The 25,776-nt window shown below is 40.1% G+C and overlaps 3 protein-coding genes and 1 non-coding gene across 4 annotated transcripts; 1 reads left to right on the forward strand and 3 right to left on the reverse strand.

Annotated features, from left to right (window-relative positions):
- Positions 1-6: 6 nt before the first annotated feature.
- On the reverse strand, positions 7-11,737 carry LOC141657620 (uncharacterized). The gene is made up of 12 exons (XM_074464907.1): positions 11,295-11,737; positions 8,537-8,683; positions 8,235-8,349; positions 8,010-8,104; positions 6,306-6,409; positions 5,790-5,827; positions 4,860-5,095; positions 3,537-3,630; positions 3,222-3,412; positions 2,154-2,373; positions 922-1,089; positions 7-316 (listed from the first exon to the last, which is right to left on the reverse strand). The coding sequence occupies exons 1-12, from the start codon at positions 11,502-11,504 to the stop codon at positions 168-170; spliced, it is 1,767 nt and encodes a 588-aa protein (XP_074321008.1). The 5' UTR covers positions 11,505-11,737; the 3' UTR covers positions 7-167.
- Positions 11,738-12,192: 455 nt separating this feature from the next.
- Positions 12,193-13,537, reverse strand: LOC141655609 (VQ motif-containing protein 31-like). Its single transcript, XM_074462679.1, has 2 exons — positions 13,136-13,537; positions 12,193-12,811 (listed from the first exon to the last, which is right to left on the reverse strand). The coding sequence occupies exon 2, from the start codon at positions 12,754-12,756 to the stop codon at positions 12,193-12,195; it is 564 nt and encodes a 187-aa protein (XP_074318780.1). The 5' UTR covers positions 12,757-12,811; positions 13,136-13,537.
- Positions 13,538-14,246: 709 nt separating this feature from the next.
- Positions 14,247-14,318, forward strand: TRNAE-UUC (transfer RNA glutamic acid (anticodon UUC)). The gene has a single exon. It is a non-coding gene; the product is annotated as a tRNA-Glu (tRNA).
- Positions 14,319-14,428: 110 nt separating this feature from the next.
- Positions 14,429-14,983, reverse strand: LOC141655610 (uncharacterized). Its single transcript, XM_074462680.1, has one exon. The coding sequence runs from the start codon at positions 14,981-14,983 to the stop codon at positions 14,429-14,431; it is 555 nt and encodes a 184-aa protein (XP_074318781.1).
- Between the last annotated feature and the right edge of the window lie 10,793 nt (positions 14,984-25,776).

Here is a 25,776-nt window from a genome sequence, read left to right on the forward strand (position 1 = left end):
AAGTAAGAAACTGAAGATAACTAACGAGTGGAACTAGAAGAAAATGAAACAAAATGTAGTGCAAGTCTGCAAGTGACTACGATCCAAGCTAACCAGGCACTTTACAGTAAAAAAAAAGGCAAAAAAGTGTTGCAGTAAGAGTTTCCCTAATGGTTACAAAACTGTGGTCAGTTGGTTTTCTTATCTTCTTCCTTTGATGCCTCAATGGCCTGTGTTGGTTGAGGCTCATCATCGCCTCCAAATCCAAATTCATTCACCCGTTTTTTGTCTACCGGGTATATCCATCTTTGATATATATATATCAAGAATATGACATCTGCAGAAACAAGAGAAATTAAACCAATAAAACAAATGATCAACACTTTGTTGGCCAAGTATAAAGTCTTTTCGAAAAACACAAAAGCTTCTACTCCGACAAGCTTTGTATTAAAACCTATGTTATCTCGACTATTCACGTTTGGGGAGACACGCATGTCTGACAAGACATTCAACGATGTGAGAATGGAATATGTAGTCGACTCCCTCTCCAATCCTACTCTTTTTAGTAATAATAACAGAGGCAGACACACGAGAAAAATAGGGGGAGTAGCGTATAATTTTTTCAATTAGCCTCATTGTAGAGGGGTATATCCGTCTAAAGATGTACTATTTTAAGATTTAAAAGTATTCCCCTTTACAAAGTTCGAAATAGTTAAAGTGTATAGTTAAATTTCTCTTTCAAAGATATGTCCCTACTCCCTACACCCATATCCTCATTTTAGAAGTACAAGTACAGTTACCGTGTCTCAAAGTTGAATCCCGTCCTACACTTACATATTTACTCGTAGCCACTAGTAAGTAACATCGATTGAGACCAAGATTCATTGGTTAGCGATGCAAATTCCTGTTCTAGCACAACGGTAAAGTTTAAATGTGTCTTACCATCACGGAAAACTGATAGTCGATGAAGCCAGGGCATCTTGATAACAAAGGCAAAGAGGTCATCAATAATCGTGTTTAGGAACTTATATGTCATCTGCCTCCATGGTAAATGAGCCACGGACTTGAGCTTATAGTTTATGAACAACTGAGGGCACATCATAATAAAGCCTACACGTAAAAGGTGGACAAAAGTCAAATAAATTTGAAAGGCGTACAAGAAAGAGAATCAATCAAGCAAAACAGACGCAGCTTTATCAAATAATTATTCGAATTTTCTGGTGACTATTAATTACGGTGAAAGAGTCCACGTTAACAAATACTCCCTGTTTCTCTTTTACTTGCCTCATTTGACAATTAGTCATTCATTATAAGAGATTACAGGGAAACATCAAAACTTCCCCTTGGCATAAAAGTATAGGAGTTGTTGAGTTTATTCAACTAAAACGAGTGTCTTGAGATTAAGACATTTACTTACCCAAAGGTCATTCAAATTATACGAATTTCAAGAACTATTTCCCGATATTCCCAAAAAAGGCCTATTATCAGATATTGAATATTGAAATCAGGGTAGTAATAACTAGTAAAAATGAAATGTAGGTACTAGCAAAACTTTATGTGCACTGTCAGCTATCATTAAATCATTAAGGTCCCATTCTCTGCAACTTAAGCCTGGTGAACTTTTTTCAATGAGCTAATTGAAAGAATAAGAATAATTACCATAATATTTATCCGAGTTAATCTTTATTAAACTCACTGCTTTTAGAGACGAAGAGAACATGACCTTAATTCAGGAAACAGTAAATTTTGTCTGGTAACCCCAAAAGGCAAATATTTTGGTAGAAGAACACCCTCTCTGAATATTTATTCAATATGTATTGTACTATACACAACTTTTCATATAGGTAACTTATATCTGCTGATGTGCAGCTTAAAAATTATAAGTGATTTAAATTACAGCAGACATTTATTTTTGGACATGCCAATACAAAAAAATGGGAAACTTCTTTGCGAATAGGTGAGTAATTTTTCAAGAAAAAAAAAATTAAAAATCTTGAACAACAAAAATCCTAGTAAAAGAAATCATTTTGGATTAGGGCTTTGATGTTGTTGAGGTTGTAATAGTATAGGCTTTAATGTTGTTGAGGCTGTTATAGTAAAAGCCAACCGAAGTGATGAACACTGAACACTAGTCATGCCACAGTTTAACAGCTAAAAGAAGAAAGACGGCTTACCAAACATATAGACACATTGTGTCATAGAAGAAAGGATCCAAGAGTACCAACTCTTGTGGCGCTCATACTTCAAGGAATAAATAGACGAACAACAAACAAGGAAGAGCAGGACATAAGACAAATACTTCATCGCCATATCATCATACTCCTTAGTTTTGTTCATCTTATAAGAGTCCCGATCTTTGAACCTTAGCCTTGGGATCTTACCAGATCTGTCCACCTGAAAGTGGGATGTGCAAAAATAGTGGAAGCCGTGAGGAGACAGTATAAAATCTAATACTTGGCTTCAATCTGAAAAGGGAACTAAAATTTCCCCAATTAACTTAGATGGAAAATTTTAATTCTGGATGAAATGACGAAAATGTGTCAGATATTTCATATTTACCATCAAGTTCGGAAACTAGGAAATCTTGAAATATTTGACACAAACATTAGCATTGAAAAACATACAAAAACCAAAGACGTGTGTATCTAATACTTGTATGAATGTACAAGGCTGTTATACATTCCCAAGGCATCTAACAATCGCTAGTAAATTTTTTGGCATGGACCATTTGACAATAACAATAAAACTAATACTCCCTCCATCCCAATCATTTGTTCACCTTTACCTTCACAAAGAATATAAAAGGTAAACAAATGACTGAGACAACTACCTGTAATGTGAGAAAGAAGTAACATAACGACTTGTGAGAGACGGTCTCTCAATAAGTTATTAAGAGACCATTTTTTTTGTACCCTTTGTGTTTTTGTAACTTGTTATTGATTGTGGTTTAAAATGACTCTTTCAAATATAGACAGTGGACACTCCATTTTAGGCAATAAAAAAATGGACATTTTTCATTTATAGCTGATCCCACATTCGAACGCATGCCCATATCAGATCTTCCTTATGAGTTCGGGTAGAATAAGGTCAGAGTATACAAATATAAGACTTTGGGGGCTTTTTGTAAGAACCAAGAGAGAAATTACGAAAGTTGAAAGACCAAGTTTCATAAATACTATTGATAAGAGCTCTACAATAGATAAATTAGAAGGCTTAACTCATGCAAAAGCTAGAAAGTATACCTCTACGTGCATTGCCTTCCCTATCTTCCAGAACTCAATGCAGCACCCAATTCCAGAACTAAATAGAATCATCCATGAGGTATCGTTATCCAAGAGATATAAGAAAACAATCAACTGAGAGATAAAGCTGACAACTACAGTCTTTGCAGATAACCCTTCCATAGACTTGTTTTTGTTCCAGAACTGAATGTCTTATGTGCCAAAAACATAACAAATTGAAAAACGAGTCAGCTTACACAGTGTAAATACCATATCGGATGAATAATAAAGATGCCATTTGTTTACACAACAGAGGCACAGAGAGCTTTTACTTACCATTCTTAAAGGCTAACATGTCAAACACAGAATGAAGCATGGAGACAACCATCGTGATTCCAAGAAGGTAAGGATTTCCTTCCACGAATACTCTCTGTCAAAAAGTCAAATGAATAAACTGTCATGGCACTAAACTAGGATGGAAACTGAACAATTAGAATAAAAAAAAATGCGCAAAAACCAAACGTAGTTGCTTATTCATGGACGAGATTTACTCTTTCATGGACTTTTTTTCATTATTTTTCCATAGCATGCCCTTTGCCTAGAAACAATAAAAAAACTCTCTAATTCTCTCGCTCACAAAATTAATCAAATCCACAAAATTAGTCAAATCCGTCCAATTACAAAATTATGAATGGTAACTCTCGTAACTCGTAACTCGTAAGTCGTATCGATCAAGTAATAATTCTAATTCTTAATTTTATCAATTATATTATAAAAGTATCAAATTAAAGAATTGATTTACAATAATTGATTTAGGGTTTGTTTAAACCGTTCCGACATTGGGGTGAGGGATGACCATGAAAGAGTATACATATACTTTTAATGTTGTTGCCCAATCGGCCCAATGTCTGAGTCTCCCTGATATACATTTAAAAACCATTAAAGCTGTGTCGTACGATCCCGTCGGCAGTACATGAACGAACAGATTGAACACAATGTTACGTAACTCCTACTGGTTTGATTTTTTCGTTTTTTATTTTCAATTTTTTTTTTAAATGTTTTGTATTCTTTTTTTAAATTGTCTGAGGAGGTTGTCAAGACGGCCGGTGGCACAAGGGAGACAGCGGTGAGAGTGGTGAAGGGTGGCTAACGGGTAGTGGTGGTTGGATGGTGGTAGTTAAAGTGAGAAAAGAGTAAATGAAAGAGATAGAGAGAGGATGAAAGAGGGTATTAAAACGAAAATCATTAAAATAAAAAGGGTATTATGGTCATTTACGTCCATGAAAGAGTAAAACTCGTACATAAATGAGCACCACCCAAACCAAATCATTTTAAGAGAACTATGAGATAATGACATTGAAGATAAAATTGATAAGTCAATATTCCCTACAGCCACTCAATATGGGGGTGGAAAGATCAAAATACTGCAGAAAGTTAACAACAGCCTCCCCCTTCAGTATAAAATAAAGATATGAAGCTATGTTCACTTGTCTTTGTTTCACATTAACCAGTCCACATCTCAGTCAATTAGCAACTAGTTCTTGATGAGCATCCAAAATAATCATTAATTCAACTCGTGTCATATCTCAATTGCTGATCAAAAATCAAAATCACCAGATGACTATTAAACGTAAACAACATTCAGTCAGAAAATCAAACCTTAAGTTCATCACCCTCGCCATCAATCATGCTTCCATAAGTACGATGAAGTTGGAATGACTGATCAATCTGCATGAAAATTTGCCACTTGGTCATGCTTATAGGCCCCACCTCCAGGTTCAGCGGAAGTTCAGTCACGGTCTCGTTGATTGGTATAAGCTTATCCCTAAGTAACCAAAACTCATTAAAGTATATGGTTGGGAAATAGTTTCCAGTTTTGGGCTCCACGTTGAGATCTGTGACTTTTGTTAAAGAAAATTAAAATATCCTCATGTAGTAGTAAATTCAGAATCATCAGCTACAATTCACTTAAAGTGAACCTCCTAGTCACTTCTATTTAAACTATACGATGCATTCAAACCAACACTGACAGGCACATGCGCCACACCAAAGTGTCAGATGTCTCTGTTTGCTTCTTTCAGCATACTGGTAAATGTAACATGGCCAAGTTGAGCTTGAGAGCATAATTAACCAGGTCTAATGGTACAGAGACACAACAAATTTTACATGGGCTTCAACTTACAGGAGTCCATCATTCCCATCAATTGATATTGTCTTTATTATCCACACTAATCATGTTCAAATTAAACCCTCACGACATTGGACAAAGATAAACACATGGCATTAAATTGGGAGCCTAACCACATAGCACCCACTTGTAAAGGTTTTAAAGTAACCAAGGCCATATTTTGAGGGTGTTTCAACCACACTTATGGTGCGGCAAAGGAGATTAGGGCACAACAACCAGTTCCATATTTTGAGGGTGTTTCAACCACACTTATGGCGCGGCAAAGGAGATTAGGGCACAACAACCAGTTCCATGATCTTAACTGGAAATGATACGTAATGCCATGGCTAATTCAGAAAATTTAATAAAAGACACATTGAAAGAGACTCATATAACATCAAACAAATTAAATATAAGGATACAAGGGGCAACATTTGGAGGAACAGCATTCGCAGAATACCTGTCAAAAGAAAAAAAATAATAATACGTTAATAACTTAATACCTATTTCGATAAGTAAATAGATAAACAGAAATTGTTAATCGACAGCCATAACACAAGCCAAACAGAGAAGGCACAAAGATACACAAGAAAAGGGACCATGCCATTGACACAAGACTATAACAGAGAGTAACAAGCAAACAAGCTATACATTTATGCCAATATTCTCAGGAAAGGCACCAACAAAGTATTCAGAAGATGAAGATTGCAAGCAAGTATTTCAGATTTGATTTTTATCACACAGATATAACAGCTGCTTTTACTTCTTTAACTCAAACTGAACTTAAATAGTCTTACACAACTCCTTCAATCATAACAACTGTGTTTAATACCACAGACAAGTCAGAATGATTACACGAAAAGAAAAAAAAAATTGTTTTCCTTCCAAATTCGTGTTAGTGTGGTTAGGGTTACATCAGATGTAATAAAATTACTTACCCAGAGAAATCATCCAGCAGATTAATTGTCACATTAGGTTTCCAATAAGAAATCCATTCAGCAGGGCCTTCTTCTTTAGGCTCGTCCTGAGAATCTTCGGTGACCTGCTAGTGTCATAGCTCATAAGTAAACCTAATCAACTTTTCCATTATATATGGAGGCGTTTAGCTTTTCCAGTATTTATGGAGGCATTTAGCGACAAAGATACAGGGTAAAATGTTTTTCAGATCTCCGCGAAATTTTGTTTATAATCACAAGGAATTGGTCTACATACCAATTTATGATACATTTCAGCAGTATTGTATGCTTAAAACATTATATGATGCATATCCATGATGTCATACTTTAGTGACACTTCCCATAAATTTCGCGCTCATATCATTAACAAGTACACTCCAGGGAGGAAAAAAATATGCACTTTTAAGGCAAAAAGTAAATCCACCAAGGTGGCAAAAGGTATAAAAGTAGCAAGAGAACTACAGAAATCCACCAAGGTTATGGACCAGAAAGAAATAGTTTCAATGACATTTTCACATTTGTTCTACACTTGTTGAAATATTATTACTTCACTAACTTCCCCACACCCCACAACGACCATATCAACACCACCTCATGCAAACTTTCCGCTCTCGTCAACACCAGCCATGACCCACTCTCCCCCCTCATTAACACCACACCCACCACCACCCCAACCAAAGAATCACCACCCCAATACCACATCAACGCTGATCCCACGACCACCATGGCCACAACACCCTCAAAACTACCATAGCAACACCATGAAACCACCACATACAACATCACCAAACCCATTAGGCTGCTCGAGAACGAAGGGGGCAAAGAGAAGTCGTAAAATGGCGGCTCGAGAGTAGACCTTGAGAGTAAATCTGACTCTGAGGTTGCTGGAAATGACGAGAAGTATGGTGATGGCAGAGGTTGGCCAGGTTGTATGGTGGAGGTTTGCCGAAATGAAGAGGGGAGGTCGATTTGGGTAGTTTGGAGATGGTAAGTGGTACGCGTTGTCAGGATGACGTTTGGCGGCTCTCCGGCGACTTAGGTGATGCTCCTCCGGTGATTAGAGGAGAAAGTTGATGGTGTACGGTTGAGGGGTGGTTGTTGGTTGGAGTGAGGTGGGGTTGTGGGTTAGATGTCTGATAACTCTGATTCTAATGAATATTTAGGTAAGGTGGTCGTGTAAATTTCAGTATGGTCATGAGGACAATTTGGTAAGTGTCACCAAAAACTTGCTTTACAGGAAACTTGCGAAAAGAGGAAAGAAAGAGAAGTGGGAAGAAATTGCCAAAATATGGAAGTGGGAAGAAAATGGGAAAATGGAGGGACTTCATTCTTTATTAAGAATAAAGATGAAGATTTCATTACAAAACAGTCGAACACCAGGAGGTTCATTAGTGAAAGTTACAGAGGAACTTAACCAACTTCTCGATAAATTACGCTTGGAGAAGCACAAACAAAGGTAATATGGCTTATCTTCTACCTAGGGAAAATGACTTCAAGCATCTCAAACTATTAACATTAAAAAATTTACTGAATGACATAGAAGTGAATCTATCTGTCCGGTATTGGATTTTCAACCTTTTATCTACTATATGCCGGATGACGTACTAGGAGCTGAAAGGTTGAATGACTAACAAAAATATTTCAAAGTGTGGTACAAAGCATATTGAACAAGGAAGTTAAACACACCTTCGGCAGTGTTTTTTCATCGGAAGTTGGTTCTGCATCTCCAAGTAGGGACCTCTTTTTGTTAGCTTTAGACTTGGGAGAGAACTTAACCACAGCTGCATTTACAAGATTTAATATTAGAACTTCCATGAGCAAAATGTTCTTCAACCATGAGAACTTCATTTGTTTTTGCTAATATGACATTATGAGTTATGACCACATGATAGATGAGACATGGAAACTTACGATGGCTTCTACCGAAGGCAGACAATGGTTGATACTCGGGGTCATTAGGATCTGGTGAAAAACCAGACCGTGCAAAGTATACATGAGCGTAGAGGGACCCATTATTTTTTAGAGCCTGTAGGCCAAAAAAAAAATACAGACCATAAGAACAATAAACACCAAGAGGTATACTCAGAGCTAAATCATGAAAGCGCTGTTGTATACAGTAAACCAGTCGAGTACATTTCATTCTTTGATGCCAGGTTCCAATTCTTGACAAAATTAGTAACAACGTAAAATAACTACGAAGGATAAAAAGTCACCTCTGAAGGCTGATACATTAAAGACAGAGTCCGAGTACTCTCTGGTTTCCAGACTGCATAAGGAATGTTAGTCTCCTGCCATACGAGTGCCTTTTCGTTCCCAAAGTCACTGAATTTATCGTGCTCAGAAAGGTAGACCCACATATCCTAACCAAATGACCATATATTAGAAATAAAACAGCAACCATAGAAAATAAAATGACCTGTCATCCATTAAGATTCAATGAATTTGCCATGCACAAGAATTTAAACAAATAACAGTCTAGCTGATAGGTAACAATAGAAAATAAAGATAAAAAGCAAGACCAAGTAGGTAGCCACAATAATCATTTCTGTCATCATCACTGCAATTTCACTTGAAAATTCTTTGGGAAAATTAATTATAGCTTAGAACAAAGCCTTCACCATACATCAACAAATACAAAGCTAGATACACAAACCGAAAGAGAAGAAAACAGTCGCACTTTATCAAACATATCAGGGAAGTGGAAGAACCCATACGTTCCTCGTAAATGAGCTAATTGCTTGTAGTTCACCTTTCATCCAGACTCCTAAAACTCAATGCCATCACAAACACTAAATACTCAATTATCGGTACTCGACACCAAACAGCATTAACTAATATACCCCACACGCATATCAACAAGACTACAACTAGACTGGATTTCATAGAGAAATCACAAGCACTATACAAGGAGATAATTTGTAAGAGAATCTTATGAACACCCTGATTCCAAATTTAGTCACCCTCTTCTCAATCAATTAAAACCCCAAAAACCTTCCAACGACGGATTTCTCATGAGTACGATTCAAACACAAAATCATATATTACTTCCTACTTCTCTATTTTCAACAAAAATAAAACTACATCAAATAATCATACAAAAAACCCACAGATGATCAAATAGGAATAAAAACCCAATCTTTATCATTGACAGAACTCATCAGCTAACTGTCTTTAAAGGTTCAGATAAACGAGTTTGTATCTTCTCCATTCCTTTCCCCCTCCATTTTCTTCCATTTGCTCTCACTACACTAATTTTATTATTCTTTCTCCACCTCAAAAAACAATTGCTTTTCGGGATGAAATAAGGATTGTTGGATCGTTTCACAATAAAATCTACATAGCTCGGAGGAAGTGGAAAGGATCCAAATGGCAACTAAACCATGCCCTTACTTTCCTCACCTAAATCCCCAAATACATCATTAGTAACAATGAGGTTCAACTTAGTCCAGATTAAGAAACCTCAATAAATCAGTCAAACAGATTGTTGAAGATATTACGGTATATTGTAATATACTGTAATCAGAATAATATAATATCATAGAATAAAGTATATTATGCTACTAATATTAGAAGATACGATTATTATCTTCGGATCTTTAGACTAGTATAAATACGATATCATTGTAACGGTTTCACACACGAACTATTATCAATAACACGATTTCCTTTATGAATTCCTCCCTCTCTATTTCTAATATGGTATCAGAGCCTCACGCTCTTGAGGCCTAAAAACACAAAATTCCGCTGCCTGCCGGTGGGTTATGATTAATGTATAACACCCACCGGCGGGATTTCGTGTAATAATATTTACTTCGTAAGTTTTAGCAATCAAAAAAAAAAAAAAAAAAAAAAAAAAAAGAATTTTGATCCAAACTTCCCTTCCATGCGATACATACGTAATGATTACTTGATTAGAGCAAAGTGGAGGACGTCCATTTTGGCAATTGTTTTCTTTGACGAGATTCGTTTACTTGTTAAATTGAAATTTTGTCGGAGTTCGAAAAGAAAAAATGGTGTTCTCTTTCGATTGACGACGTTTGTCAGGTTCGAAAAACTGCGGCGTTCCTGACAACGATATTTCAACGAGTTCGAAAAAATCTACGTTCTCGTTTCATTATAATTTCGACGGGTCCGAAAAACTACGACGTTCCCGTCCGCCGATTTTTTTTTTTTTTGACAGGTTCGAAAAGTTGCGACGTTCTTGATCTCGAAATTTCAACGAGTTCGAAAAAATCGACGTTCTCGTTTTGTTCGAATTTCGACGGGTCCGAAAAGCTACGACGTTCCCGTACACCGATGATCGAAGATTGAAGATTAAAGGTAGAAGAAATGGATTTTTTCTTCTTTCCTTGTTTGGCAAACCCATGGAAATTCTTACAAATTACCATGGGTTTGAGGGGGGATGTTGAAGATATTACGGTATATTGTAATATACCGTAATCAGAATAATATAATATCATAGAATAAAGTATATTATGCTACTAATATTAGAAGATACGATTATTATCTTCGGATCTTTAGACTAGTATAAATACGATATCATTGTAACGGTTTCACACACGAACTATTATCAATAACACGATTTCCTTTATGAATTCCTCCCTCTCTATTTCTAATACAGATAGTTAATAAATCAACAGACTATAAAATATAAATACAATACAAATCCAATAACTAAGATAGTAGAACTCCAATAAATTACAAAGAAAATAATCTCCTCGCCCCCGTCTCATTCATTTGTTTACATTTGTTATTCTTTCAAGCGATATTTTAATCAAAGTTAAACAAATGATCGGGACCAAGCAAATAAATCAAACTAATGAAATTAACAATTAACAAGAAACCAATACAACCACAAAAACCCAGATGCAGAACAACAATGAATCAATCAAATTCATTACAAAAACCCAATATAAATCAAATCTGATGTGATATAACACAAAACCCAGATGAAAAAACAAAGAATCATACCAAAGGTTCAGACTTTTGAAAGAGATTGGACATAAGAATAGCTGGGTCAGTAGATTTTTTAGGAGAAAAGAAGAACTTTGATGCAAAATACCAAAACACCATCATTCTAACTACTCCTCCAATTGATTGACCAAACCCTGCTCTTTGTTGTTGTGCTGGTTGCCCACCTGCTTCGGCCACCGCCGCCGCCGCTGCTGGTGGTGGTGCCATTTTTTAACTTGTTCGAATGTATGTCAATGGTGTTTTGATCATGCAATCTGAAAGTGATTTGAAGAAGAGGGAGATATTTTATGATGAGTATGATATGTTTATTTGGGATTTATGTTGTTGTTTAGGTTGAGTTTTTGAGTGACTGTGTAAGTAAAGGTAAACAAGTTGTGGGGTGACGTCGTTGTGTTTGTTTGTTTACAAGTTTTGGTTGTTTTGGGAACAATTTGTGAATCTGATCATCCAAGATATTTTCGGGGAGTCATAGACTCTTGGGGCGAACGGTTTAATAGAATACGAAAAAAAATAATAAAAAAAAAGATAGTGTTATAGCGGGTTATTGAGTTTTAGAAATATCCAGGATTAAGAAGGTCTTATCTCTAATATTTTCGATATCCAAATCAAATTTGTAAGTCGGTTAATTGAGGATGAATTCGTGAATTTTTGGCTTATAAAGCAGATCGGGATATAAAAAGGATATTTGACCGGACCCGTTAGTATAATTGGACCCTTGATTTTTGTTGGACAGCTCCTTAGCCAAGTTGAAAATGTTTTGTTGTTTGATGTAAAGGAAGTTCCAAGAGAAGGCACTCATGGAACAATGATGATGCCAACAAAATCTTTCTCTAGAGAACCATAATAATAAAATTATTTGAAGAATTAATCATGTAAGGCTTAATTGTTCTACCATTTAAGAAATTGTAGACAATGACGCAAATGTATGTAATATCCGATGATTACATACTAAAGGCAAATTCATGAGTCTCTGCCTGTTAGTGGAGATACTTGGGGAACAATTGAAAACTCCTTCTATAAAACCAGGTTTAGACCTAGGAGAAGGATGCAGGTAAAATCGTCTCTCTTTGATAGCTTTCTCTTCTTCTCTAGCATTCAAGTCACAACTCGATGATTCTCCATTGGTTTCGCTTTCCACTAAAGACAGCCCTGAGAAACATTTAGTTGGGGTGTTTAAATTGCTCGAAAATCTATGCTGCTCAATTTCAGTTCCTTGCTTATTATTCATAGGAGGTCTGATTATATCCAACTTCGCTTTATATCGTCTCCTTTCATAGAGCTTCAATCCTGTATTTTTTACCCCATTATTACTTATGCCTGCTACTGGGTCATCCCCTGAGTATGCAGTTGTATCTGATGACCCGGTTAGCCGTTGGACGACATCTTTGAAAGTCTCGGTATCAACCTGCACGAATGTCGTCAACGGGTTTGAAGCATACAGTTTCTGTGACATCTCCATTATGTTTGGTGTACTGTTTCACAGTGGTTTGTATTCTGGTGGCAGTGGCGCTTTCCTGTAAGCAATATTACATGTTTATCAAACAGGTTAGCTTTGTTTATGGAGCACACAAGCAGCAGTATAATATTTTCATGTATGCTATGTATGCAAGTATCACATGGAATAAGCTCTAAAACAAGGCCGTCAAATGAATTTGAGAGGCTCGGTTCTACAAGGCAATTTGAGGCCTCATATAATAGGATAACTTTAGTTTTTGTAGCAAATGTTACTCAAACCTATCATTCGGCTACCAAACAAGAACAAATGATTGGGTATGGGTCATGATTTTGAGAACCTTTTGAACATGCTATTAGACAGTCCTGCTAAAAATATGGCATACCTGGATGATTATTACTCTAGTTTTAAACCAAGGCGACTTGAGAAGCCAAAGCATACCTTCATTCATTCATTCATATCCTAGCCTTGCACAACAAGAAGGCGGTCGAGAAGGAGAAATATAAGGTGATAGGAAAGAGAGATGGAGTAACAATATTGGGAGGGGACAAAGACGTTAAGTATTTGTTATGCCCATATCACAAGTTGAAAGAGAGGAGCAAACATTTTTGGACCTTGCTTATTAATTTTGTTGGTTATGTTTCTTTGGCTGATTTACTGATAGTTGAACATAATGCCCACAATGACGGCCATCTTCAAAAGACTGCTTAAAGTAGCATGATGGTTGTTATACTTGTCAAGGGGTAGCTTATATATGTGGGGTATGAGATGGATGGGGATGTCATTATTCTTAATCCTCAGGGATTAAAGTATAAAAGTTTTAACCATTTTATTAAATTTTTTACTGAGATATGTTGGGATTTTAAGTTCAAATCTTGGTAGATTCCTACTTCCGCATGCTTGAATTTCAACACAAGCTCGATTACTTAAGCGGTATTGCTAATCGACTTACATTTCATGAATCCAAAAAGGGACCAATCTAATACAATGATTCTCCCTATGACATTAGTTATATATCAAAACTTAGAAGTTACTCCTATTTATTTTGTTGAGAATTTTCACATGGTAAAGTGGGAAATTATGTTTACGAATCTAAAGTTTGAGAATATTTACGAGTTATCGAGTTTCACAAAGAGTCTCAATAAATCCGTGTTAGTTCTAAATCTAATTTTAACTAAAATCAAGTACCTGGGGTGTAACTTAGTTCGACGATGACCCGGTTGTGTTGCATCTTGCTTCGTGTCCAATATCGGTGCCTTTCCGATGGCCCATCGTGTGCGGGTAGTGTGGCCGTCAATCCGTCATGCTAACAAGAACAGGTTTATATTATCGACTTCAAATATATGATCTATGTCCATCATTCTTTGGCTTACTCTTGTACAAGTTGACGTTAATAAATGAAACTAATTATACACTACCATAATTATGATCAGAATCAATGTAAACAAGGCAACCTATATATTACAAGTAATAAAACCGTAGACAAAACAACACCATCCGTTGTCGTCCAGCGGTTAGGATATCTGGCTTTCACCCAGGAGACCCGGGTTCGATTCCCGGCAACGGAATTTTTTTCCTTTCACGCTTGTCGCTACTCGCTACATCATTTTACAGCCCAATATTTGGAAATACTTGGATTGCATATACTTTTTTTTTTTTTGAATTAAACCCGAAAGGTTTAAGTAGTGATATTAATAGAATCAATACCAACTACATCAACAATCTCCAACGGAAAGGAATCCAACCAACTACGAGAACCTAATGTCCATGGCCTCAAATGAGCCAGCTCATGAGCGACCTTATTAAAATCCCTACGGACCCAATTAAACGAAATACTATCAAAAAAATTACACAAAGCATAAATGTCATTATAAATTAAATAAATACTACTACGTCCCTTCCGTTGCTTCTGAAGATCGTGGATAACTGTCGAACAATCGCCCTCCAAAATAACTCTTGAATTATTCCTTCGTCTTGCCTCCTTAAGACCATACAGAATAGCAGCTGCTTCAGCTTCCGCCGGATCCATCTCAACCATTCCCTGCTCCACCGCACACCATACAACCTCTCCCCTCTCATCCCGACACACAGCGCCCAACCCGACACCCACACCAGCTATCACAGCGGCATCAATATTCACCTTCATCACCTCACCCACCGGCCTCTTCCAACATCCCCCGACCTCCACCGCACCACGAGTCCTCCCCTCCCCCGAGCCTCCACTATCCGCCATTTCACAAATTAAGTCCCTCACCCTTCGTACAACCAAGTCCTCTCTCTACTCTCCATCTTCGAAAATAGCCTTATTCCTCCTCTCCCAAATAGCCCAGCAACCAGTCATAAACTCCACCTGCTCTTCCACCTCCATCTCCCTCATAGCAACCTCCACCCAATCCCTAACCCTTGCAAAACCCGAAGTTGATGGCAGTTCGAGATCCATGGCATCCCATACACCCCCAACCCACCCACAGTCTCGAACAACATGTAAACAAGACTCCACACAATCCCCACAACGTACACACTCCCCTGCAACCGACCCCATCCTCAACGAAATATTGCCTCTAGTAGCAATGGCCTCATTACACAGCTGCCAAAAAAACACTTTGACCCTTGGTAAGACTAGAGCCTTCCAAACTTTATTCCAAAGCCACCCATCAGAAGAGTAGCTCGACGCTCCTTCCAACTCCCCATCTTGCTTGACCATAAGCCTATACGCCGAACGGACTGAGTAATTCCCATCGCGCTCTCCACCCCAATACCACACATCTGGAATCAACTGCTCACACACCCTCATTTTAAGAATACGCTCAGCCTCAAACGGGAGAAACAACTCCCCTACCAACTCCGCGTTCCATCCCCTACTCCCCTCCACCAGAAGATCCGCAACCCGTAGCCCCGGATCAGCCCCCCCTCCCCGCGGCGATATGATCTTCCCCGAATGTGTGCCAGCCACCTACGGATCCCTCCAAACCATAGTAGACACCCCATCCCCCACCCTACGCCGCAACTCCAAACCTAACACCGACCGAGCTTCATAAATACTTCTCCAGGAATAACTCGGGTTATTGCCCAACGTTGCTTCTAAAAATGAAGTAGAATGAAAGTACTTACCTTTACGCAACCGCGTCATCAAACTACACTCATCCGTGAGTAACCGCCAAGCCTGCTTCCCTAACATTGCACTATTAAACTTCACATAATCACGAAACCCCAATCCCCCTCTACACTTTGGCAAACACAGTTTCTTCCAAGCAACCCAAGGAATCTTCCTCCTACCATTCTCAGTCCCCCACCAGAACCGCGAAACAAGAGACCTCATCTCACCACAGAAATTAGTCGGAATCCGAAAAACACTCATCGCATAAGTAGGTATAGCTTGGGCTACAGCCTTTATAAGCACCTCTTTACCCGCCATACTGAGCAACGAACCCTTCCAACCATGTAACTTCTTACTTAGTTTATCGCGGATCAGGTCCGTAAGACCTTTCTTAGACCTCCCTAGAACCGTAGGCAACCCCAGATACCGTTCCTGACACACCACCTGCCGCACCCCTAGCACTCTACCGATCAATTGTCTCCTCGCAGCGTGTCACGGTCCGCTACTTTTGCCGGACCTTGGCGGGCACCTTTGCCCGTCTCAAGGCAAGATGCAAGCGACAAGGATCTTCGTACTAGTGAGGGATCGCCCACTAGCACGATACTCGGGTCTCGGGGTGTGAGTCGGGATCCTAGTGTCGATCCCACAAACACGGCTTGTTAGTAAAGTGAAGGCTAAGAGTCGTTCACAACAAAGCAACAACAAGCAATACGAAGGCACAAGGTAGGAAGTAGGTGTTCATTCACTAGTACTCCCTAAAGAGGGAAATTTGATATTTACATCCTGGTAGCAGGAAACATTGATTTTACAAGTTTAGTTCAGAATAGCGATATACCTATTTATGGAAAGAAAAGCTATTCTAAAACTATGCTAGACTAAGAAATTACTTACTACAAATGTACAATGGAAATGAAATTACATAAGCATAAATAAATCTAAGGGTTCAAGTGTGCGGATCGTCACACTCTCCCCCACCTAATCTGTTGCCGCCCTCGGCAACACAAAAAATCTTGAATGGTGCTTCAGTGAGACATCCTCGGTGAGCTCTGACTGTCCATGCAGTGTTGGGGATTGGCTTGTACAACTCGGCTTGAATGTGCGCTTCGTCCCAAACAATGACTGGCCTCTTCGTCCCTTCAAGGATAGGCTGGAGTTCCTTGACATAGAAGTGCGCGAACATCATGTTCTCCAAGTCCACCACGTGCTCCTTGTCTCTCGGGAAAGTCCACTTTGCCGCTGCTTGAAAAGTCCTCTCTCGGGATTCCTTCAAGTCGGCCCCAACGGACCTTCATCTTGTCTCTCGTCACTTCAAGACTGCATTCAAGGGAATGTGAGATCTCCAGGACGCCGAATCAGCATTTCGGCGCGGCCCCCTGATGGTACGAGGCCTTATCTCTTGGGTCGACTGACCCGCAAACCAGGACGTCGATTCAAAGACATCGACGCGGCCCCGATGATACGAGGCCTTATCTCTTGGGTCGATCCGACCCGCAAACCAGGACGTCGATTCAAAGACATCAACGCGGCCGCCTGATGGTACGAGGCCTACTTCTTTGGGCATCTCGGCCCTCATTGTCTACTCCTCGATGAGGGGGTAGACTCTTCTTTCGTCCCCCAGGCCACTTAGCATCGTAGTTAGCCTGGGTCTTGTTCGCCATCGGCTCCACCGAACCTTTAGGCATTCTCCAAGGTCGCATCCCTTGTTTCGGCGTCGGTATCACCCTCATAGCCGAAATTCGATGCTGACCCTTGTCTTCGTCGCTGTCTATCGTCTTCACTACGATAGACCCCATTAGTAGCATCGATCCGTCACTCGGTTTCAATACTACCAAGGCTTTCTGAAAGAACTGCATCCCGAGTACTAACTTGAAGTCATCCAGCGGAACGGTGGTGAAGTCGAGCTCCCCTGCCCGCTCACCCACTTGGACCGCGACCTTCTTAGCCACTCCTTGGACGCGTCTCACTTTCCCATTGACCGGCTTCAGGCAGCTGTTACCATCCCGCAGAACTAGCCTCAACCGATCAGCTTCCTCTTTCGTAACAAAGTTGTGGGAGGCGCCCGAGTCGATCAAGGCTCGTGCTTGCTTCCCATTCACCATCAAGTCCACGTACATGAGCCCGTTGGATTTCTTGGCGGAGGAATCTTCGTACTTCCCCATCGCGCTGATCCTTTGAAGTGAGCCCATCCGTGGTTGGTCTTCACCATCACTCGAGTCTTCGTTACACTCTTGGTGATAGTCGGCCAACGCCCCATCAAGACGTTCTTGAGCCCCCTTCGGCATCTTCTTGAACATGGCATTGAACTCCGCTTTGTTCGGACAATCAGCCATCTTGTGAGGACCCTTGCACACAAAACACGCGAACGGTCTCTTCGTTGTGGAAGCAGTAGAGTTTCCCGCCTTCGAAGACGAGCTTGAGGGCGAGTTTGTAGTGCTCGCCGATTGGGCTTGACTTCCTTGTGAGCGGAACCGACTGTTCCCAACTGAAATGGCGTTTTTTGTGGCCTTTGTCCATTGTACCCACTTTGTGACACACCAGTATTCCCCATTGGTGCCACAACTCTTGGTGCCTCTCGCTCCCCGTGAAAGTCGAGCAGGCGCTCCGCAGCCGATATGGCCGAAGACAGAGTTTTGGGATTCTGCCTCATGACCTCCTGTTGTGCCCACCTCTTCAACCCATCAATGAATTCGAATGTCCTGTCTGTCTCGGACATTTCGGTAATCTCGAGCATGCACGCTGAGAATTCCCTCACATATTCCCGGATTGATTTGGTGTGCTTGATTTCCTTCAACTTCTTCCGAGCAACAAACTCCGTGTTCTCGGGGTAGAAGTGATCCTTCAAGATCCTCTTGAAGTCGGCCCACGATGTCACCGTAATCGTGCCCGCATCGATTTCCTTGTACCTAGCCCTCCACCACATCTTGGCATCGTCGACTAGATACATGCTTGCCGTGACAACTTCCGCGTCTTCGTCGAGCCCACTTACTCGGAAGTATTGCTCCATATTGAAGATAAAGTTATCGACCACTTTCGAATCCCTTGCTCCATCGTAGGCACGAGGTGGAGGTGCCTTCACCTTATGGCTCCCCATAGATTTCCCGTCATTGGCCACCGCTTTCACGAGCGTGGCGCAAGTGTTCTCTAACATCTCGACCTTTCGATGCAGATGATTGATCTCTTCCTCCCGATCATCGGGGATCGCACCACTGATCGCTTCGATGCGGGTGTTCATCCCGTCCACCTTCGTCTCAAGGTCACAAACCGTCTTCTGCAACTCCTCGAGGCTCGCGGCCATCCGCATAATGATGTCCTCGAGTTTGGGAAGCTTGACGTCGATTGTGTCCTCTAAGGCATCCACTCGGTCCTCGATTGTTTCGCCCATTTTCTCGATCTCGATGAACAAATGCGGCGTGCAGAAACCCGTCCGAAGACCGGGCTCTGATACCAAATGTCACGGTCCGCTACTTTTGCCGGACCTTGGCGCGCACCTTTGCCCGTCTTAAGGCAAGATGCAAGCGACAAGGATCTTCGTACTAGTGAGGGATCGCCCACTAGCACGATACTCGGGTCTCGGGGTGTGAGTCGGGATCCTAGTGTCGATCCCACAAACACGGCTTGTTAGTAAAGTGAAGGCTAAGAGTCGTTCACAACAAAGCAACAACAAGCAATACGAAGGCACAAGGTAGGAAGTAGATGTTCATTCACTAGTACTCCCTAAAGAGGGAAATTTGATATTTACATCCTGGTAGCAGGAAACATTGATTTTACAAGTTTAGTTCAGAATAGCGATATACCTATTTATGGAAAGAAAAGCTATTCTAAAACTATGCTAGACTAATAAATTACTTACTACAAATGTACAATGGAAATGAAACTACATAAGCATAAATAAATCTAAGGGTTCAAGTGTGCGGATCGTCACACAGCGCTAGTCCCACGACTGAAAGAGACGGTAGTCTTTGGCAGACTCACCAATTGCCCCGAAGCCTGTTGATACCTATCAAGTATTCTCATAACCTCTCTTGCTTCAGACTCCTTAGCTTTGACAAATATAATACTATCATCTGCGAAGAATAAATGCGACACACTCAGAGCCTGTGAAGCGATCTTAAGTCCATGTATCGAACCCACCTCAACCGCCCTTCTCAGCATACCTGACAACACCTCAGCACACAATATAAACAAATATGGTGACAGCGGATCTCCTTGCCGGAGACCCCTAGATGGCGAAAAAGGATCGGACCTCCGCCCATTAACCAACACTGAGTATCTAACCGACCTAACACACCGCATGACCGTGCCTACCCATCCTTCATGAAAACCCATTCGAAGCAACACGGCCTCCAAAAAATCTCACTCCACCCGATCATACGCCTTCGCCATATCAAGTTTCAAAGCCAAATGTCCCCCACTACTCCTTGTATTCTTCATATGATGAAAAAGTTCAAAAGCGACCAGGATATTATCACTAATAAGCCTCCCAGGAGTAAAAGCACTTTGATTTTCCGACACAATATCACCTAGAAACTGCTTCACCCTATTAGCTAGGACTTTCGACACCAACTTATAAAGCACATTACATAGACTAATCGGCCTAAAATCCGACATTTTATCAGGAGCCTTCTTTTTCGGAATAAGGACAATGGTGGTATCATTCAAGCCAGGCGGGAAAGGGGCGCCATTAAGAATATTTAACACTAACCTGATCACCGCATGACCCACAATGTGCCAGTATATCTGATAAAAAAGGCCGTTCATACCGTCTGGACCTGGCGCCTTCAACGGATGCATCTCATTCAGCGCAAAGAGCACCCCCTCCCCTGTATAAGCCGCAGCTAATCCTGCATTCATCTCCTCCGTAACCTGCCCTCCAACTACACCTAGTATATCATCGTAATTCACTGGAGACTCCGACTCAAAAAGACCTCGAAAGTAGGCGACAGAACAGCGCGAGACAGCCTTAGTCCCCTCAAACACCCTCCCCTGCTCATCACACACCTTAGAAATAAAATTCTTCCGCTTCCGTCCATTAGCTATTTTATGAAAGAAACTAGAACTCCTGTCCCCATCTCGCAACCAAATCGCTCGAGACCTCTGCCTCCAAAACAGCTCCTCTTGCTGCAACAAATTCGCAATTTCCGCAACCACCTGCTTCCTCTCACGAACCCTTCCCACACTCCTATCCCCTTCATTAAGCACCTTCAGCCTCTCTCTCTTTTTTACTAGAGTTTTAAGGATCTTGCGCGTATACTTTTTTGATCTGCTTCGTAGCCATTCTATTTCTGTGTGTGTCGGAATTCGGAAAGATACAAAGAACCTATAACAAATTCTTTTTTTTTCAGCTATTAATGGGAATAATCCATACTATAGCTGCCCTTCTTATATTAATCCAAAACTATGCATTAACTCACTTTAACCCAACTATCTTACACTCTTCCCACATTGCACCTCACTAACCGTCTACCTAAAAAACAGGTAACTCCTTTCATTCTTCACCATTAATTTACGAAAAAGCACCATTAACTTTCTTTCATCTCTTTCCTTGCTAAATCTCAGTCCCATTAACCTCACTTTCCCCTTTCATCCTTTATTCTCTTTCCATTCTTCTCAGACCATATAAACCATCTACTCCACCACCACCACCACCACAACCACCCCACAATCCCTACACACCAGCACTGCACCTCCAAAACATCAGCAACAAGAGGACCATCATCAAAGAAATCCGGAGCACATTCATCAACAGTTCAACACCATCCTTAACAAGCGAGCACCTTTCATCTAACAAAAACCGTCATTCACGCCACCGCACCCACCATTGAACCGTCCTCAATCTCATTTTCGTTGACTTCTCTTTTGATGTTGTCGTCTTCGCGTTGAACCGCGTGCTCCTCAACCAGCAGTAGTGATAGTTTTCGAAAACCCTATAAACCCATTTCAATTTGGGGTAATGTAGATACCTCATTTCCGCACCTCCCGCAAGCCACCCGGTGATGATTGGGCCGCATGTTTGGTACACAGAACGATTTATGACAGTTCGTAAGTTTATCGTCAAGTGATAGCTCAAACACTTGTGTCAACCCCTTGGTCGTCATCTACGTGCCATTACGGTCGTTTTGACAGTAATTAGAGTACATTTGGAGTCCGGGTCAAAATCCGTCTTCATTTTCTAATAACCGTTTAAAATGCCGAGTCGGAATATTCTGGAATGTTCCGGATATTCTATTCCATATTTTTAATCTTTTAATCTTTTGGTAAATTATATCCCGGAATTATTTTAAAAATAATAAGGAAATTAAGATCAAACCGCAATTCCATAATAGAAACGCGGAAATCTTTCTTCCGCGGGAGGAAACCCTTGGGGAAAGGACGCGGCAGGTGCTGCGCCTCTTCAAAGAGACGCAGTGGCTGCTGCGCCTCTTCCCCAGCTCCTTTCTGCGTATTTTTAAATCTTTTCGAGATTTATTTCCAAAGTTTCTCCGAAACCCTAATTCCTTCGTATGATTAGTATAAATAGGGACCTTCGTTCCTCATAATTCTCACGCGAGTGTCCGCCCTTCTCTTCTGCCTTTGCATTCTAGACCACGCTCTTGCTTTTTGGCGTCTACGTGCTTGAACTTTCAACCACGTAAGCTCGGATCTTTCTGAGTACCAGCCTCGTTTTGCATGACCGACCAATTTGACCAACTCCACCTCAATCAACTTAATTAATCTTGTTTAATTTCCTCTTAGAGGGCACTTTCGTCGTACATTCGAGTCGGGCATCACTAAACGTTAACTTAGTTAATCTCGTTTCATCAAACATGTAAGTCTGAGGGTGTAAATCCCATATTTTGTTATTGTTCTTTATTTTTGTAAGCATTATTGTAAGGTTTACGTCGAAAATATATTCAAAACCGATTTATGAAACCCTTATTCAAACCCTTTTTTACGGATTAATGGGAGACAGATGTCGAGAAGGAACGCAAAGAATCGCTGCGCCTCTTGAAGGGACGCATCACCGCCGCGCCTCTTCCTGAAGCTGCCGCAGTTCTTGCTTTCCTTCTTCTTCCTTCGTCTTCTATTAATTTCGTCCGTTTATTTTCTTTCATATTCACTTGTTCTTGTTTCATTAACATGACAATTTTAACATAATAATTTTGACATATAATTCATTAATAATTTATCATCATTAAATTTCCGACTTAAATCCCTTATAATTCATATTTACGGGTTTTCGTCATTAAAATCAATTCGGGTTTTTAGAGGTTCTATTCATCAATATTGAGTCTCTAAGATCCATCTGTGGTATATTTGCACCTGCTATTTATCATTATCATCATTAGTTCAGCATTAATAACCTAACTAACCTATTTAATTTAATTCATTATTAATCTTGTAATTAATTCGTTCTAATTAGTTTTATCTCATGTTTTATAGTTTTTATGACCAATTCACATGTAAATAATTGATTAAATTACTTCTATCCGAGTCAAATATTATTAATCGATCATTTAAATTACCAATGAACATTAACGATATGCAATTCCGGCTTCACAGCCAGAATTCACCTTAGGAACAGACGCAGTGAGCAATGCGTCTCTTCCAAAGGACGCAGCAGTGTTGCGCCTGTTCCGGGTTGAATTCTGTCTCTGAACTTCCGTTGTTGCTTTGACCTAATTATTAGTTTACGTATTAATTAACTATTAATCGTATTATCACCTAATAATCTGTTCGTTAATTTATCTTCTCTTTTATTTTCTCAAACCATCCGTTTTAAGTGTATTTTCGACGTAAATCAATTAACCCATTGTAATAACTGTAATTTTCAATTATTGTATTTTTATTGTATTTCTTTATTACCATATTGTTTGTATGCTCTCACATGCAATTAACCTAAATTTCTACCTCGACATTAATGCGTGTTAAATTACGTGTTTACCGACTTAGTTAATTCTCACATGTTAGGATTAATCTAATGGATGTTGCATTGCATGCATATAGCCTTCAACATGTCGAGTATAGATGATTTTCCCTAATCATTAGTAGAGGCCGCTATCGAGGCGGGCGAGATTAAGTGTTCGATCAAAAGAACTTCCTAATACGTACCCTCACCCCTTACTTCAGATCTCTGTGAACATCCGTGTTCATTGGCATCCACGAGAGTCATTCTAGACATAGAATGCTAAGGGTAACGAGTTCTTGGTGTTCATGTCACTACTCTGTGTCTTGACATGGCTCGAGGTATTCGAACGGTTTCCAATTTTCCACAATAAATTGGTAACAAGCCCGCGTCCACAGTTTGGCAACTCCGCTGGGGATTAATACACTTACGTGTAGCCAAGGGTGAAACTTGAACAAGGTTAGGGAATAATTTGTACGAGACAGTTGTTGGTTTTCATAACTCGGTCTTCCTAGACCATTTATTCTGCCTTCCTAAAACCCAACCCAACCCATTCGACCAATCGTCTTGTCTAGACGGTCTAAATTCTTATTTGGGCCTAAGGATGGATAGTGATTGATGTCAACCGTAACATGATGCTTACTTCTGTTTGTATCAAGGGCTTTCACTACTCGAGGAAATGGACTAGGAATCGGCCTTACTCCTGTTTGGTACGAGCCTCTCCACAGACCCCGAGTTTGATTGTTCGGTATCGTAACCCACCTTTTAAACCAAAACCCTTTTAAATGCACTCAGTATCCCGTTATAATGCCTGTGTAAATGCTTGTATTATATGTGATCACAATTTTCTAAACAAAACCATGACGAATTTTGCAAAATCAAAACCTCTTTTAAAATGTAAATTTTCGAAAAATCGGCCAAATTTAGCGCAAAACCAGTCGAAAATCTGTCCAATTATCGAGTCAAAATTTGGGCCTCAAAAGCCCATTTCAAAACCTCACTTTGAGTCCACTTTTACAACTGCACTATAGTTGAATAGGACCAACATTTCAAAGCTTTGTCATTTCCAAACCTCACTTGACACAAGTGGCACACTCCCCACCTCACAAGTCGAGTCTTTTCTTTGAGTAAGTGTGCTAGAATGGTCGATCATGTTTTGATTCGTCGTCGATCTCTTGCCCAGTTTCCAAGATGCCTGACACTAGCACTGTGACACCCCGCGATAAGGCGGAAAATATAACTAATAAATTATAGCGGAAATTTGAGATTTTAAAAACTTTTTGTTATAAGTTAAGGATTAATACGCGGGTGCCAAAAACGAAAAGAAACAAAAACAATAATAGACAAATTTAGGTTATTACAACCCAAAGCTAGAAGGCGGGGAAAAGATATCCCACGAATAAACATATAAGGGTTTACTAATCTAGCAACTAAGGTCCAAGGATTTAGTTCTCGCTAGCCCACACGTCTTCCCTACGTAAGCATCTTCACAACCTGTCATTCATGTAAACATGAACGCCACAGTCAGTGGGGAGTAACTCAAGGTTCTCCCAGCCACAATATGTCGAAATGCAAGTAAACAACCACTTAATTAAACATGTAGATCATGCATCATATATGAAAAATGGAGAACAATGAGATATAATGAATAATCATGATGAAACAGGCATAATACTTTCTTAATAGAATAGGCATGATATATGAGAATAAATATGCAATCAAGGAAATAGAATTATCAAGCCAACCAACTCATATTGACACGACTCAACAAGTGTAAGACATATACTTAGTATGAACTCATAAGACAAACCATCTAGACTCCAACCTCTTGGTAGGATGACGATCATAACACGGTCCTAGTCTAAACCTGGATCCAGACTCTCGGGATGGACGTCACCCGATTCGACAAACGATATACCAATCGTATCCAAGACTCGAAACATGGCACACACTCGTAACCAAAGGTCGAGTAACCTCTAATCGGAAACATGGCACACACCCGTAACCAAAGGTCCGAAGAAAGGCGGAAGGATATCCTAATTCGGAA

The sequence above is a fragment of the Silene latifolia genome, chromosome 5 (assembly GCF_048544455.1).
Source record: "Silene latifolia isolate original U9 population chromosome 5, ASM4854445v1, whole genome shotgun sequence".
Taxonomy (NCBI): domain Eukaryota; kingdom Viridiplantae; phylum Streptophyta; class Magnoliopsida; order Caryophyllales; family Caryophyllaceae; genus Silene; species Silene latifolia.